Raw genomic sequence first — 16,584 nt, 5'->3', positions numbered from 1 at the left:
ACCATTTTAAAAACACAAAACTCAAAATAACAAACCAAATAGGCTCTAATATTGCCCATCAACCACCTCTTTTAAACTTCGCAGAAGTGAAAAACTTGTACATTGGCTACAAATATGTATTTATTTATTTATTTTAATTTTATGTTCTTTTTAATCTAATTCCATCATTCCCTAAGACAATATTGCAAATATTTAATCACAATAATCCGTAATGCCAACAATAATAATATAATATGCGTACGCTTGGAATTTTTGGCACCCGTTTTTTCTTTCCAAGTTCCACACTTGCATAAGTTTGCTCCGTAGCAATTTTTTTTAAAATTTTTTGCAATAGCTGCATAAAATGTGGTTTCCACTAGACACCTCTCTGAAACGTGATCTTCCCTATTGGTTTTTCAATTCAATTGATACCAATAGAATATTATTATCTCTGCCTCAAATCAATAGAAGCTTGAGCATAGGATAGTTTTCTCCTTGCTATCCAGTTATCCTCCCTATATTTCAATTTACTTTACAATCTCAGCAAGCAAATCTAAACCACGAACACTAAACCCTTATTGATTCAGTTTAAATATACCTTTCATTCATTTAAAAAATCGTTTGGTCTCAAAGATTTATATTCAGACTATTACTAACTGACCATGGTACTTAAACAGCTACCATCTTTTTGCTTGGCCCTCTTTTCTGTTTCTGCCTTCCTCCTCTCTTTCTTCTCTTCACTTTCGCTCTCCAAGGCTTCTTAAATTGGGTTTCTTTACTTAATTCAACGCCATTTCATAATTTCATTTAACCACCTAGTTAATGTTATCCATCTTCCTGGGGCATAGGGTGTAATGACTCCTAAGGCATTGGGTTTAATTCATTATACTTTTGAACCTTCATGCTAATTTGTTAGACCACTATAGGGTTGGAGGTAGTCTCTCATTATACCACCCACTCACAACATGTGTGGGTCCCATGTGTGATAGTGGCCTCAAGAAACTGTCTCATAATTATCAACTAAAAAGAGGAAATGAACAAACTGCTCCTATTACTAGGTACTGAAATAAAATCTGGTAGGAAATTTTTTTGCACTGCATTGATGTGAAGTTGTGTGACTAATTACATCCCTAAATACAATCCCTACATATTCAGTGTTACTCGATGTGTGGGGGGGACTAGTTTCCATAATACACCAAGAAATGAAGACCTCTTAAAAGCTGAGGCAATCAAATGAATAATGAAGAAAAGCACAATATATTACAAATCATACACCTGCAGTGTTATTAATGTTTTCCAAGGAAATGACAGCACCAGATTTGGCTCCATTTGATTCTCGAGAATGTGACATGAATATATAAATGACCCAGAAGTGAAGGCATACAAGGTAAGCCAGAGACCACACCTTCGCTCTGGAATTCCTCCTTAAAAATACCTGACCAGCCAAGAAAATAGCATCCAACTGCTGAAGCAATGATCCCAAGTGTTTCCTGCCTGAACGCATCCTGTCATGAAACAGAGGCCCCCACTCTGATTCTGAGAGCTCCCACCTTCCTGATTCCAAGTCCCTTGATGAAGTACTTATAGAATCCGCTAGCATTGTCTTGTTTTCATCTAGAAATCTTGAAACCGCCTACACAATGCATCGAAGTATAAAGTGCAAATCACTAGATCTGTTTTATGTAGATAATACCAGTATAAAATAACGCTGGGGTGACAATGTACCTCAATTCTGAAGAGAAGAGTTGCCTTCTCTGAGGAGAGAGCCTCAACCTGGTTGAACATATTGAAATCTCAATGATCATTACACATACTACTGAATATCATTTTATTACAGAAAATTTGTGATTTAGAATAATTTTACTACTGAAAAAGAACTCAATCATGAACTCTGTCCTAAGATAATTCAAGTTATCATACAAAGGAATCTTTCACAAACATTGGAACTAGATAATAATAAATTTTTGAAGTAGCTGATAGTTGTATTACAGAGAAGGATAACCAATAGCATACAATATGCAAAATGTCCATGATCGCAAAATGTTACATACTGGCAACAAACATTTGAATGTGAAACAAATGAGCAATAAATCAAACCAGGAGCCTTAAATAATAGCAGAGGCTCTAGTAATGGCAGACCTGGAAGCAAGATACTATATACATGACTTTTTGGTCTTCCATTTTTTTTTATTGGCAAGTTAACCTTTGGGAGAGACAGTAAATTCAGTATTTTTTTTGCACCTGACTGAGACACCCATTGCAAAACAATATAGCTAATTAACCTTTTTTTTTTTCTTTTTTTTTTTTCAATTTTTATAAGAATATTAGTAATTAAATTTTATGGCTCCCATCCCTCTCAAACCTTAAAAAGTGTCTCGGCTGAATTTGGTTCTTCATCAACAAAAGGCTGAATGATTCATTTATATCTGAGGACACTTTACAAACTCTTATGGTATGCTTTTGCCTTTTCTATATAAGGCATTAAGCTAAAAACCAGATGTATCATATGCCCCCCCATTCATCAAACAAAAATAAGTACAAGAAATCACCGACTGAATTATCCAGGATGTTTGAAGACAAACCTGGGCTTGTTTCTGAATTAAATGATCAGTCATCTGACCAAGCCTTTGCTTGAGCTCAGTTTCAACTTCAGTTGGCTCCTCTATCTCTTTCTTTGTAATTTCAATGTTTGCTTCCAGCTTCTTTGCCTGAAATATAGACGATACTGTAAGTAAAATATATTGATTGCCCAAGCTTATATATACGTGTACATATGGTATCAGTCAAATAAATCAGGTTAACATGATATGTCAAAAAATATGGAACTTGGAATATAACTTTGGTAAACCATCAGAAGACCCCAAAGATAAAAGCAAAAAAATTCTTCATATAAATTGGATATGCTCTCGGTTGGTTAAACCCAAAACTTAAGTAACACCCAAAAACTCCAAAACTCTCTACCTTCCATCCAGCCACATTAGCAACAGTGTATGGAGACTAAATGGCCATTCTGACATCCATTACAATAGACCACATAGATACTCTTTCTCTCTCTCACACTCACACACACACTAGAAAACAAACTGGATATTATAGAGCACTAGGAGGTCTTTGCACCAAGTCAAGCTCACCATATGTGGACCACAGCACCTATATCCTTTTTTACCCCTGGACTCACCATTAAAACTTGCACGTTCAAACGAAACCAAAGGAAGAGGAGATACATGATTAAACATCAGGCTTTCATTTGCACAAGAAATGAGTCATGCTAACAGCATTTACAAAAGAAAAGAAGCTGGGGACATCTCAAGGATATTGCAGTGAAAAAATGCTCAAACCTAAACCTACTTTATCCAAAAGAAGCAATGTACACAGTTTATCAACTTTTGCATTTAGATTCTTTATTGTTAAATAATAATAATAAAAGTACCTATTTGTCACATTTTCGGAACCAATAAAATCTGTGTGCTACTGACTCCACCCACCAAACCAGTTGCCAGGTAATCCATGGGGATTCACCCCTGGCAGGCTAGGTAGTTTATGCTCATGCCTAGGAGCCACATAACCTCTTCTTATGTCACCAAAGGCTTACTCCATAAGGTTATATCTACTTATGTATTTGTATGTGTAGAAAAATCATATAATTATATTAAAATAGAATAACTTTTTATGTGATCTCAATAATATCACACTTTCATGGATTATACAAGAAATAATAGAAGAGGTGCCGCGACCATCAAATCCCTAAATATATAGCTAAATGAACCAATTACAAGGGTAACCAAAAAGATTGTAATGCCTACAGGAGCTTGAAAATCTCTATAAATGGGGAAAGGATATTAACCCAATTTGGCGATGCATGTCTTAATTCATAACACAAGGCATGGACTGTCTTGTAGCTTTCCTCCCCTGGATATCATGTGTATCCTTGCATCTATCAACATCAGTTTCATGACATTAGGGCTGGTCGCTAACCAGTTATATCCCAACCCATCCTACTGATCCCTTCTGACCCGAAGGGTCATGGATGGTTTCAAATGGGTGAATCAGTTGGTAGCAGGTCTTATCTGTCACTTGCAGGCCAGGTGTCAGGTTTAGGGTTTCCAACTGAGTAACCCAACCAGATTGTATATTATATATAAAATACGTTTTTTTTTTTTTTTTTTTTTTTTTGGGGCTACATGTGCGTTTTCTATTGTCTGGATATCTAACCTTATATGTTATCCCTATCCCCTCCCCCTTCTTCTTTTTCTTCTTCTTCTTCTTCTTGATTATTTATATGGATTTGTATATGGGTTTAATGAATTTGGGATCTAGATTCAAAATGAGTTTGATGATTTGTACAGATTTTCATGGCATGTTGCTGGATTCAAGAGAAGGTAAAGGAGGAAGAGGGTAGGGGAAGAGAGAGAATCAGATGAGAGATGAGAGAGGAAAAAAAAAAATAGAGAGCTACAATATCCGTTTTACACGGTTACTATAGCAATATTGTATATGCACAGTATTATAGATAGATTGATGTGGGTAAATTTTGAGCAAAAATGTGTAAAATTGTACACTTTCTATTTTACATCTGCTGATGTGATTGCTCTTAATATTGGGCACACACAAACTTCTACTGCACAAAGGTAGTCAACAACAAAAGGTGACTTAATATCGCTTGAAGCAAAAAGACACTAGGGGGATGGGCCCAAATTTCATCTTGTTAATTGGTCTATGGTTTGTACTCCACTTTCTTCAAGTGGTTTGGGGATTAGGAACCTGAGAACCTTTAATGTAGCTTTACTAGGGAAGTGGTTATGGAGATTTGAGCAAGAAAGGGATGCTCTATGGCGACAAGTGATATAGGTGAAGTATGGTTGTGATTGGGGTGGTTGGTGTTCTAGCTCATTCTCTGGTCCATATGGAGTTAGTTTGTGGAAAAATATTAGAAGGGGGTGGCCCTCTTTATCTTGGTTTATTTTGTATGAAATTGGAGATGGATCAAAAGTACAGTTTTGGCTAGATCAATGGTGTGGAACATCTTCTCTTACAGACTGCTATCTTGAAATATATAGGATTTGTCGAAACAAAGAGGCAAGTGTGGCTAATCTAATGAGGTACACCAATGGAGTCCTTCATTGGGAGATACATTTTTGTAGGGGTGTACATAATCGTGAATTGGAAGCTTTCTGGAGCTTCATAAATACCATTTATTGCACTCCTGTAAGGAGAATTGGGGAGGATAAGAGATGTTGGCTACCTTGTAAGAGTAAGGGGTTTATGGTTAGTGTGTACTACCATCTTCTAGTTGGCCATAGTGAGCAGTTTTTCCCTTGGAAAAGCATTTGGAAGCAGAAGATTCCTTCTAAAGTGGCTTTCTTTGTATGGACTGCTGCCTTGGGAAAATGTTTGACAATTGACAATTTAAGGAAAAGAAAGATATGCATTTTGGATTGGTGTTATATGTGCAAGTGTAATAGTGAAACTGTTGACCATCTATTCCTTCATTGTCCGGTTGTTTTGGAGTTGTGGGATATGGTTTTTGGTTTATTTGGAGTTTGTTGGGTTATGCCAATGTCTATTGTTGAGCTTCTTGCTTGCTGGCAAGGTCGATTTGGTCGCCATCATAATGGAGATATATGGATGGTTGTTCCTCATTGTTTGATGTGGTGTATTTGGAAGGAAAGAAATAGTTGGTTTTTTGAAGACAATTAGCGATCTATGCCTAATCTCAAGTTTCTATTTTTCATAACCTTATTGGACTGGTTCTCAATGTGGAGAAACCAAACTTTTTCTTCAATTTTGGATTTAGTTGATTTATGTAATTTTTGTATTTGATATGTACACCCATGTATACTCCCTGTGTACTTGGGTGTGTACTTGGGTGTCTCTCTTTTTTTGATATCAATAAATCTTTATTACTTATCAAAAAATATATATATATAGTTATTATACATGTAGGACTTAAATCATATGTATCTAATATATTGAAATTTTATAATCAGGTGTGTTTGATATGTGTTGTGTGAAGAAATTAGGTCTATTAATTGTAAAATTAGGTCCATTAAATCATATGTATCTAATATATTAAAATAAGGATTAAGAATATTAAAATATATATATATATCTTCAAATTCTTTTTGATAAATAAGTGAATTTCATTCATTAAAAGAAAAAAGTCACCGTACAATAAATGGTAAATATACCATAGTTTTTTTTTTTTGGATAGGTAATAAGAGTAATATTATTGATAAAAAAAGGAAAGAAAAATACAAGGAGTTCATGATGATGAACACATGAAAGAAATAACAGACAACAAAGAAAGCAAAAAAGAAAGAAATCAAGAAGCTATTCTAAGAAAAGACAAACTCTGAAAGAGAGGAACAATCTTTAAAACTCCACCACTGAGACCAATCAAAAAGACTACACTGGCACAGATCTTTTAACTTAACCAACATCTTTTCAGTGTCCTCAAAGGAACAACAATTTTGTTCTGTCCAACTATAAAGAAAATCCAAGAAGCTAGTTCCTGAATAACCACCCAAAGTAGTCATCCAACCAAACAAAGTATGTAAAAATTTGAGCTTCACATCCATCGCAGAATGTTCCAAGCCCTTCAAATGTTAAAACATGAGGCTCTAGCCTAAGCGCCTTTTTCATGGTCTAAGGTGCTCACCAAGGATCTAAAGTTGAACACCTTAGTAAAGGCGCCTCGCACCTAGGTGAACACCCGGCTCGCCTTTTACTTCCATGTACTGCACAAGGGAGGCCTTCTAAGAAGTAGTTGTCATCATAAATTGTAATGGCTACACACATATTAAAAGTTTAAAACCATTTAACTTAGGAGCATATTTTCAACAGTCTTCAGCTTTCACTGTCAAACAAAATGATTGTATGTGAGCATGCGCGAACACATGCATGCATGTATACACACACACAAAAAAAAAAAAAAAACATTTGTGTTTATAGATATTAAGTACTCAGGACATGATCTGCATGCATCTACAAAAGCTTACTTTTTCAATGGTGTCAACATCACAGAGCAAGGGGTGTTTAAAGCTAGAAATTAAATTCATTTTTTTATTATTATTATCAGAAATTGAAATCATTTATGAATATATCAATGGTTTGAAAAGCTAACCTTATCTTGCAATTGTATAACTTTATCAGCTATGAGAGAATATTCTGCCTCTAGTATCTCTCGTTCAAATTCCATTCCTTTTGAAGCAGCTAACTACAACATTATCAGATTAATGTAAAGATTATACAAAAGGCCAAGAAATTCATGTTGCTGCAAAGAGTTATTATGAAAGATGGAAAATATACATAGCTTTAAATGGCTCTCCCCCCAAAATAATCATCACAGACAGAATATAACTCACTTGTTTTAGAGATGTTCCAGTCTGATGAGAATTTGAGATCCTTCTCTTGATCTCTACAAGGAGAAAAAGGAGTTTGAAGGACCAAGCTCATATTGACGATGTTATTTATTGATATAATAATATAATGAAAATGGGCACGAAGGACCAAGATATATATATTTTTCTTGATAGGTAAGAATAATTTTATTAAAAGAAGACTACTCCACGCATAATGGACACAAGATAGCCAAAAAAAAAAAAATTACAATAGAATTAAGTATTGAACGTCTGTAGTATTCAAGGGTTACTGCTTATCCTCAGAGAAGCTCTTGAACTACTATTTTATTGACTCTTAGCATCTCAAAACCCTAACCCTCTCTTACAACCTTTATAACCCTAAATTTCTTAATTTTAGCTAAGCATTAGTCAGCAAATAACCTATCAAAACAAACCTTAAGAGTGTTAAATTAGTCTCAGCCCAGAAAATTATAAAAACATATTACACTAAGGATGAGATTATGTTCAAAAGTTCCTATAAACTCTAAAGCGTTCAATAGGCCATAGCAAACTCTAAAATTACAATTTCCCCTACCCATAACCAACCTAATAAGCTATTGTACACATAAGATTATGTTCTCGCATTGAGATTTTTACCCTTTTTTTTTTAAGAGAAATTTTGGCCCAAGGGAGAGGGAAGGGGAATCTGTTTCTTTAAAAACTCATTGGATATTATAAATACCCTATTCAGTTCCTTTGGCAAGTAGTTGTACAGGTTGTAGTTGAAAACACAAAAGCATAGTCAGAGGGGATCAAAAAGTTCATTCAATTATTTGCACTGTAAGCTAGGAGACATACCTTCACAGGTCGCTTCTTTCAATTCAATTTGATCCCGAAATTCTGCTACCCAATTAACCTGGTCCAAAAGTAAAATAAAAAGTATAAGCTACTCTGAAGTTCAATGGTACAATACTTCACCCTCCACTGCATTCTTATGCAAGGAAGTGGCATTTAAGCCAGAGCTCAATGGTACAATACCAACAACCTAAACTGTACTTTGATATATTTGCTGACTCTCCTGCAACTTTAACTTTTTCCAGTATCAAGGTCAAGCAATTTGCATACTTCTTTAGATGACCAGAGTTGAATGGCAACTATAGGCATTTCAAAGCAACAGCAAACTTAAGAGAATTAATAAAGGGCCTAAAAGCACCAGACAAAGTTTCTATCTTTCTTTTTCTTTTTTCTTTTTTTAAGAAGGTTTTGGCCCAAGGGGTGGGGGAGATGAGAGATTCAAACTAATGGCCTTTGCTTCTTTAGGCGTAGTCCCCAACTGATTGTGCTACCCTTGAGGATAAAGGACTATAGTAAGTTTCTATTTGGCATATATAACATATGAGATTGCACAAAGCACTCTGAACTCAAGGAACACAGTTATGGGGATAGTCAGAGCTGATGAAAAAACAAGTATCAAAACTAAAAAGACAGCCAAAGATAGGCTAAGCATAAACTTGAAAGTCATGACACTTTCCAAAATATAATTTCATCCACTATTATTACACAAATCAAAACATTCAAACCAAGGTCAAAACATTCCAATCAGTAACTTATTTAAGAATTCAAGCACAGGATTGACACAATCATTTGTATAAAGGATCACATAGTACCTGTACTTCAAGATTCCACTGCACAGTAGCAAGGGATCTTGCAAGATCAGCATTAGCAGTCTGCAAGAACTTTTGACCTTTAGTAACAACAATAACCTCATTAACTGCATTGCTTAAATTTTAATAAAGAAGAAAACATTGATTTCCATATGTAGCAGACACCCCAAAAAGAAGAAAGAGAGAGGACAAAAACCGTCTAAACATGAATATGAGGCAGATATCTAAAACAGGTTAAATTACCTCAAGTTTAGCCAATCGTGCAAGGGCCTCCCTTCTAGTATTATTATGCTTCTGTTTCTCTATATCAACAGCATCAAGTGTTTCCATCATAGTTGTCTGTAGATCGGAAGCCTAAAGCAAGCAAGAATGTAAAATTAAGTATACAATCACCGCAAGCATTTCAGGGACATCTTGCTAATAGTTGGCCAATTTCATATACACATGTATCAGACAAAGAAACTAGAAGCATCAACAGATAAAAAGTGTTTTCTGTTGTAACTAGCACCATGGAATGCACCATGCTCTTGAGATGTCAAGATGATTAGATTTACCATTGTTTTGGCACTTAGTTGTTTTAGAAAACTTTTTTTTTGGATAAGTAGTTGTTTTGGAAAACAACTGAGCTTCTGTTACTCCTTGGACTTTAAGACTAGGGTTTGTAACCATAGGGCTTCAACTCAGGTGGATTGTTAGGTAGGTGGCCATCCCAAGCTCAAACCCAAGAATTAAGATGGTACAGCCATAACCAAAGTTGTCAATTCCATTCCATTCTAGCCAAAACGGGCAAAATATTTCATACGAGTTTTAAAACTGGTGCAGTGAACCCTTTATTCCCATCGGCTTAAAATTCCAGTGTGTTTCTCATTTCAGCATGCTCTAGCCTATTTCAGTATTTAGATTTCAGACAATATAGTTAACATCGTCTCTCTCTCTCTCCCCCCTTTTATTTCTTTCTTTTTCCCTTCCTGCTTTCTCCCTCTCTCTTATTTTCTTCTTTTCTTTCTTTATGTGGAGTGTGGACCATAGAAAACTGATTTTTTTTTTTTTTTTCAAAATAAAGGAAACACCAAAGTTGTAATGTTGTTTATCTTTTTTATTTTCTTATTCTTTTTTTTCACTTACATATTTTATTTTATTATTTACCTGTAGTTTGGGGTGAAATATATAGAGGATATATTAAGCTAACGTAACCATCAATTGGGTATACCACCAACAACTAGTGGTACACACCGGTGGTAGTGGGGCATTTTATTATGTTATAGTATTTTATAAAACAGTGTTAAGAATTTTTATTATTTGTGAATCGATATAGCATAAACTTGATAAATAGTCAGATAGATATATATCATTAACTCCAAAATGGTTCACTGGAACTGAAATATTCCGTTCCAATAGACAAACTAAAACGGTTAGCAAAACCGAATTGATAACTTCGCCCATAACTCAACTTAATTTTGACCTCTTGTGAGCAACCCTAACCAAACCATTCCCCTTTGGAGGGAGGGTGGGGGGAAGAGGAAATGCACAGATACAGAGATTACACAGAATTTTATCTTTTGGTCAAACATTAAAAATAGGTAGGGAAATATGGTGAAGAAAGCAGCTCACAAATCTAATAAATAAGAGCACTCTGCTAGTCTTTAAGTTTAAGACTATCTTTCACACCTGAAACTAGGGGCGTAGCCAGGATTTTTAACTTGGGGGCCAAATTAGATGCTTGTACATTAGTCATAACTCATATATTTATGTGTATGTGTGAGATAGATAAAGTTAAAAGAAATAAAGAAATGAAGCTTAAAGATTAAGACTGCCACCTAAAAAAAAAAAAAAAAAATCACTAGTTAAGCAAAACAATAAACTTTTAGCGGCTTTCACATTTGAACATACACAAACATAGTGCACTTTTGTTTACTTAAAAATAAATAAATAAATAGCATCTGGACAACTTTGTATTTTTGTATTTTTTTTTTTTTTTTTTGGTTTGAGTAAATGTGTGTTTTGCTGGGTGTAGTCCACTTGAGAAACTAAAATATTGTAATTGTAAAAATAGTCAAATTTCAAAATGAATGCTATAAAGAAATTAACATTGTATGATGCATAAGACCCACAACAAAATAAACACATATGACAATTGCTCCAGTCAATTGCTGAACTAAAGGCTAATGACTGAAAGGTAACTTATACTTTTACTTTGTTTTAGTCATTTTATATGCCATAATTTGCTAGACATCCCCACTTAGCTAATTATTTTCATTACTTCCATATACCTTCTTTAATCCTAATAGTTCCATGCTCTGGATACATCCAATCGTCAGCCAATAAAATTGAGACATACTTATGGTATCAAATATTTTTTATCACTCCTGCTAGTGTGTCATTCTATGAAGTTTTGAGAGATAATTGCCTCAACTCTTTGATTGATCATACAACCACAACACATTTCAAAGGGGAAACCACTAAAACTAACATTAGACTAGGTATGTGAATTTTTTTGGAGGGGCCAATTGATACATTTGCAGGGGCCAGCTTGTTTTTATATAGTATTATATAGGGGTTTCAAAATCTTTGGGGGGGCCATGGCCCCCCCAAGCTTATGTGTGCCTCCACCCCTGCCTGAAACTAGCTTCAAGAAAGGTTGCAATACCCTCCAAAAATTCAATCTCTACAGAAGCTCCAAATCTGCAATAGCATTCTGAAGTGTAGTGAAATTCTAAAGGTAAAATATTTATTGCCCCAAACACAAGGACAATGACCTAAATGAGACTAAGAAGTGGAAGAATGTAATGAAAGCTATGACTCTCATTCAACACAAATGATAACTCATCCAGTGTCCTTTCCACTTTTACCATTTCTTGGCCACAATATAGCCCTGCTATCCTATAGCCTAGGCACTGTGTATGAGCACTTACTCTGTCTCTCCAAATCATGTGAGATTGAGACTGAGTCAAGTGGCTCAATTTTTCTTGCAGAACTGGACAAAATTTAATTTTTTACTAATAAAATAAAGACATGTATCTGTGTGTGTATTTGTGTTTTTGAGCATGTTGCTGGCTGTATATTTTTCATAACGTTCAGCAATGATGAGGGCTGGGCAGATTTCCTAGGCATCAACCCAAACCTTGAATATGAGGGCAGATTGAGATTTTTCAAACCCAAGCAAAAGCCTGACAACTGTAAACTTAGCCCAGCCTTGCCCAGGGCTCAGATTCAATTGTGCACAATCTCTCCAAGTGACAGTCCTACATATCAACCTTCCTTGTCCAACCCTAAACTAACATAAGTATAGATTTGGGTCATTAACCACCAATACCTCTCACAACCAATCCATATATGTCAAACCTTTAAGATCAAAAGCGGACAACTTTAGGATATTCTCCAAATGAAGTTGATCAATATGGAGATAACAAGCAGAAGATGTAAACTACCAATGTTCCAAACTCACAACATGAGGAAGTAAAATTGCACGTTTCAAGTTCCTTGAATCCTAAGTAGCTCCATGTCTTTTCTTTTTTAATTTGTATTTTTTTTTCTAGTTTCACTTGCAGGCAAGTGACAAAGTGAATAGTAACTGGAATCAACAATTACTAATATCAATAAAATGAGAAATGACAAGAACTATCAAATTGCCATACTAGGCTACAGAACTGGAAATAGTCCTCTCCCTTACCAAATCCTCCCCTAACATGGTTGAACCCAAGACCTCACTAAGCCTCTTCAGTAGGAAGCAACATAGAGAATACTAGCAAAGATCAGTGCTTCAATCAACCCACAACATTTTCTGTGTTAATAGTTTCTGCAAAAACTATAAAGGCAATATTTTTAATTTTTTGGATAAGAAAGAGGGGGGGGGAAGAGATAATTTGATAGTTGGGGGATGGGGGATTGTACCTTGGAAAAAAGTGGAACTTTTCACTCATTTGTGAGGGATAAGAGGTTGTGTAACCTATGGTTTGAATTGTATTTATGGAACAGAATCGCGCTAATGCAATCAGATAGGATGATACTAGATTAGTTAGCAACTTTGTTGTCTGTTATGCATTTTTATTAAACACCATGAATAGTGATGCAGGATGTGGTTCTTTAACTAAAAGGAGCTCTCTTAATAAAAGCATTTTTATTGTCCCTTCATGCCAATCGGACAACTTCTTCCTGTTTCCTTTGGTTTTTATTTTATAAGTTGATCGTATAAAGATACCTCTTATCAAGAGTGATTGATACAAAAATTGTAAAATATATGTAGAGAGGTGATTTTAACTTATGTTCATTGTATACTTCCAATGCACTAGGACTACACCCTTTTGTTTCAATAGAATCTTACTATTATTATTATTATTTTTAAAGGGAAAGAAAGATTTATGATCTATAACACACAATTATATAAAGAAAAACGAACTATGTATGATTCTTCCCTACTCCAAGAAAACCAATCAATTATAAAAGAGAAAGTCTAGGGACAAAAAAAAATCTTACGACATTTTCACAACACCCTTGTTTTGAGTTGTGGTGAGTCCCAGTAATATATATGTTTTTTTTATTTCATTTTATTTTGACCTATGATTGACATCTCACTTGTGAAGATGTTGTAACATTTTATTGTGGCCATAGAAGACCTTATTACAGTGCATCACATTTCCATAATTACACATAATATAATAGTCCCCCCCCCCCCCCCCCCCCACCCCAAAAAAGAAGCACAAGCACAAAGAGCATGGCATCTTGTCCTGAACAAGAAATGATCTGGTCAACCTCATCACCAGTATAAATCCAACAAAAATAAGAGAACAATAACAAAATCTGGATAATTGTACCTCTTGTGCTTGTTGTTTGGCTCGGTCCTCTAGTATTTTCTCCAAGCTCTGCTTCTCCCCCTCCAACCTGGCAACCACATTCTCCCTCTCTTTGATAGCCCCCACAGCTCTAGCTGCCAATTTTTCAGCCAGAATCTTTTCCCTCCTCCTCTTCTTTTCCTTCCTCTCGTTTTCACTCTCGGAGTCAGAAGTTGAACCTGAATCTGAATCTGAATCAGAACTCAAATCAATCGTCGAAGAAGAACCTCTCTTTAAATCATCAGAGACAGAACTTCTGGATGATGCAACGGATTTCTGCTTTTCCTTTATAGTATTTCTCAACCTACCCTGAACATCATCCATCATTCTAGTCTTCACATCAGATACTACATCAACCTTCTCCAAGACCGACTTCATCTCCACAGTTCGATTCAATGGTGAAGAATCCTCCGAAGAAACACCCTTGGAGTCAAAATGCCTGCCATTCTCTTCATTTCTCTCATTCTTTGATTCTCCTACGAGCTTCACACCCGTTTCTAAGTACTTACCATCACTCTGCACATCAACACTCGAAGACCTCCCCAACGAATCCGAAGAGCTAGACTCCTCCCCATCACCCGCTTTCCCTTTAAACTTACTTTCCTCCCCTGACTTCCAGCTCGATTTCAAAACACTACTACCACTACCACTACTCTTCTGATTCCTCTTCACCTCCGATACCAAAACATTTGCCACTGAACTCCCTCGTCTCTTACCATCCTTCCTCAACCCGCGAATCACACTCCCACCATTACTGCGATTCACCACAGAGCTTGCGGTCTGATTAGGCGTGCCAAGGAGTTCAGTCCAATCACTATCCGTAAGTGTAGAAGACTTAGGTTTAGGTGAGGGTTTCGGGGCACTAGAAATCTCAATTTCCTTACTATTAAGAGTACTGAAATTTGGATCGCTGCGCAATTTTCCATTATAGTCATTGTTCTCTTGTGGTTTTTTCTTTAATTGATCTTTCAGAGGCACAATGCCCTCGCTTTTTGTCGGCGTATGGACATTTAGTTCATCGGCATAAGGCCTCTCGTCCTTGCGAAGCGAGTCCGCCGCTTGCTGATCGATCTGAACCGTACACCACACCAATATTACACATCAAAATCTTGAAAGAATTGAAAGCATCAAAGACAAATCACAATATATAGTAGTATCACAAGTTTAGAAGAGTTAAGAGCAGTAGAAAAATGTTAGATTCATAATTTAGGATCAGAGAAAATGCTAAGATTAACTCGAATTGAGTTTGGTGAAGTATAAATTTAAAATTAATTTTCTCGGGAAACAAACATAAGATTAGAGAGAGAGAGAGAGAGAGAGAGAGAGAGAAGTGCCTGTTGGAGAAGAGTTTCAGCGGCTTTGAGTTTGGATGAGATCCAATTGGCCATGGCCGTTTCAGATTCAGCTGGATTTCCAGGTTATTTAGAGAGAGAAAGTCACGCACTTCGCCATTGTGTAACGGTCTTTTTTATTTCTTTGTTTTTGCAGAGAGAGAGAGAGGACGTTATGTTAACGTCAGAAGAAGAAATACAATGAAGAAGGTGAAGAAGAGGAGGGACGGTGACGAGTGGAATGCTAGAGTGACGTGCGGGTGTGTGAAAAGGGAAAATGTGGAATTGTGGGCGTGGATGGATGGATTTGGGACACGGAAAGTAGCAAATTGTTTTGATGACGTGCAGTGACGGATGAGAATGAGAGAAGAGAGAGAGAGAGAAAAGACCCGCAGTGCAACGTGTGCCACAAGCCCGATAATGACCGAGCAACGACGTTTTCCACTATGAGGCCCTTTTGGTGGCAGATTTTTGTGAACGCTGGTTAGATCTGTTGTGTTTGGTGAATGCTTTTTGGTCACAAGAAAAATTGTTCCCTGAGTTTTTTTTTTTTAGCTCAACTAATAAATTAAGTCTATTGTATCTATCAATAACAACAACAAAAATTACTCATAAAAAAAAAAAACAACAAAAATTATTTTTTTCTAATGTTTCATTGTGTTTTTGAAAACGTTATGAAAAAAACTTTTTTTTGGTATTTAGCTTGCACTACAAATTGTAAATTTTTATATTTTTTATATAATTATTAAACAATTTTAATTCGCAAATTTAAATATTAATACATTAACTAAATCAAACTAGAAAACGAAGACTACTAACATAAAATTATACTAACAAGTAACAAGCACACTGAAAATAAGAGTGCAACATCCCAAAAAAAATTAATAATAAAATAAAACAACTAATATATATATATATATATATATATATATATAAACTATCAAGTAAACTTACACATTCACATGCATGATTGCAAATTCTTAAAATTAAATACCCCCTTCATGTAGGCAGGGATTCCAAGAAATCACTCATGGCAACAAATATCTATTTTGAGTAGGAGGGATCTATGAAGAAAATGTTGATGCAAAAAGGTTAGAAACAACCGTATATAGTGATGCAAGGGTTCGAACCAACTTCAAAGCCATATATATGATAATGCATTGTCAACTGGGCTCTCAAGGTTATCAAGAATTCAAGATCACAATATAGGTGGGAGGGATCATGCTAAAATTTTGGAAGTTATGGAACTGTCTTAGCATCATAGGTGTTTAGAATTTATTTGACACAGGCTAAAAGTGGAATTGTAATGAAAGTTTTAAATTTTGAATTTTAGTTCTTCAATTATTGATTACAGATGAGAGTAACTCTCTTTTTTCTTTTTTTCTTTTTTTTTTTTTTGTTTTTTTTTTTTTTTTTTTTTTGCTTCAAAGATTACGGATGA

At 35.4% G+C, this 16,584-nt stretch overlaps 1 protein-coding gene across 1 annotated transcript; it reads right to left on the bottom strand.

The window, feature by feature from the left end:
* Nucleotides 1-1,053: 1,053 nt before the first annotated feature.
* On the bottom strand, nt 1,054-15,415 carry LOC126701383 (golgin candidate 2). Its single transcript, XM_050399441.1, has 10 exons — nt 15,147-15,415; nt 13,795-14,883; nt 9,227-9,337; nt 8,987-9,046; nt 8,178-8,235; nt 7,344-7,396; nt 7,103-7,195; nt 2,562-2,687; nt 1,705-1,752; nt 1,054-1,612 (listed from the first exon to the last, which is right to left on the bottom strand). Exons 1-10 carry the CDS (start codon nt 15,198-15,200, stop codon nt 1,247-1,249), a joined length of 2,058 nt encoding a protein of 685 aa, XP_050255398.1. The 5' UTR covers nt 15,201-15,415; the 3' UTR covers nt 1,054-1,246.
* Between the last annotated feature and the right edge of the window lie 1,169 nt (nt 15,416-16,584).

The sequence above is a fragment of the Quercus robur genome, chromosome 10, assembly GCF_932294415.1.
Source record: "Quercus robur chromosome 10, dhQueRobu3.1, whole genome shotgun sequence".
Lineage (NCBI taxonomy): Eukaryota > Viridiplantae > Streptophyta > Magnoliopsida > Fagales > Fagaceae > Quercus > Quercus robur.
Note: the sequence above shows the minus strand (reverse complement) of the source record. Positions and strands in the feature narration are given on the sequence as shown.

Bases quoted from the DNA above. Each gene is read 5' to 3' on its own strand.
- LOC126701383 (XM_050399441.1), bottom strand. From the start codon at position 15,200: ATGGCCAATTGGATCTCATCCAAACTCAAAGCCGCTGAAACTCTTCTC. The intron at 7,397-8,177 runs GTATGTCTCCTA...TTCTCCTTGTAG, and splicing joins GAAAGAAGCGACCTGTGAAG to AGATCAAGAGAAGGATCTCA. The intron at 1,613-1,704 runs GTACATTGTCAC...TGCATTGTGTAG, and splicing joins CTCTTCTCTTCAGAATTGAG to GCGGTTTCAAGATTTCTAGA.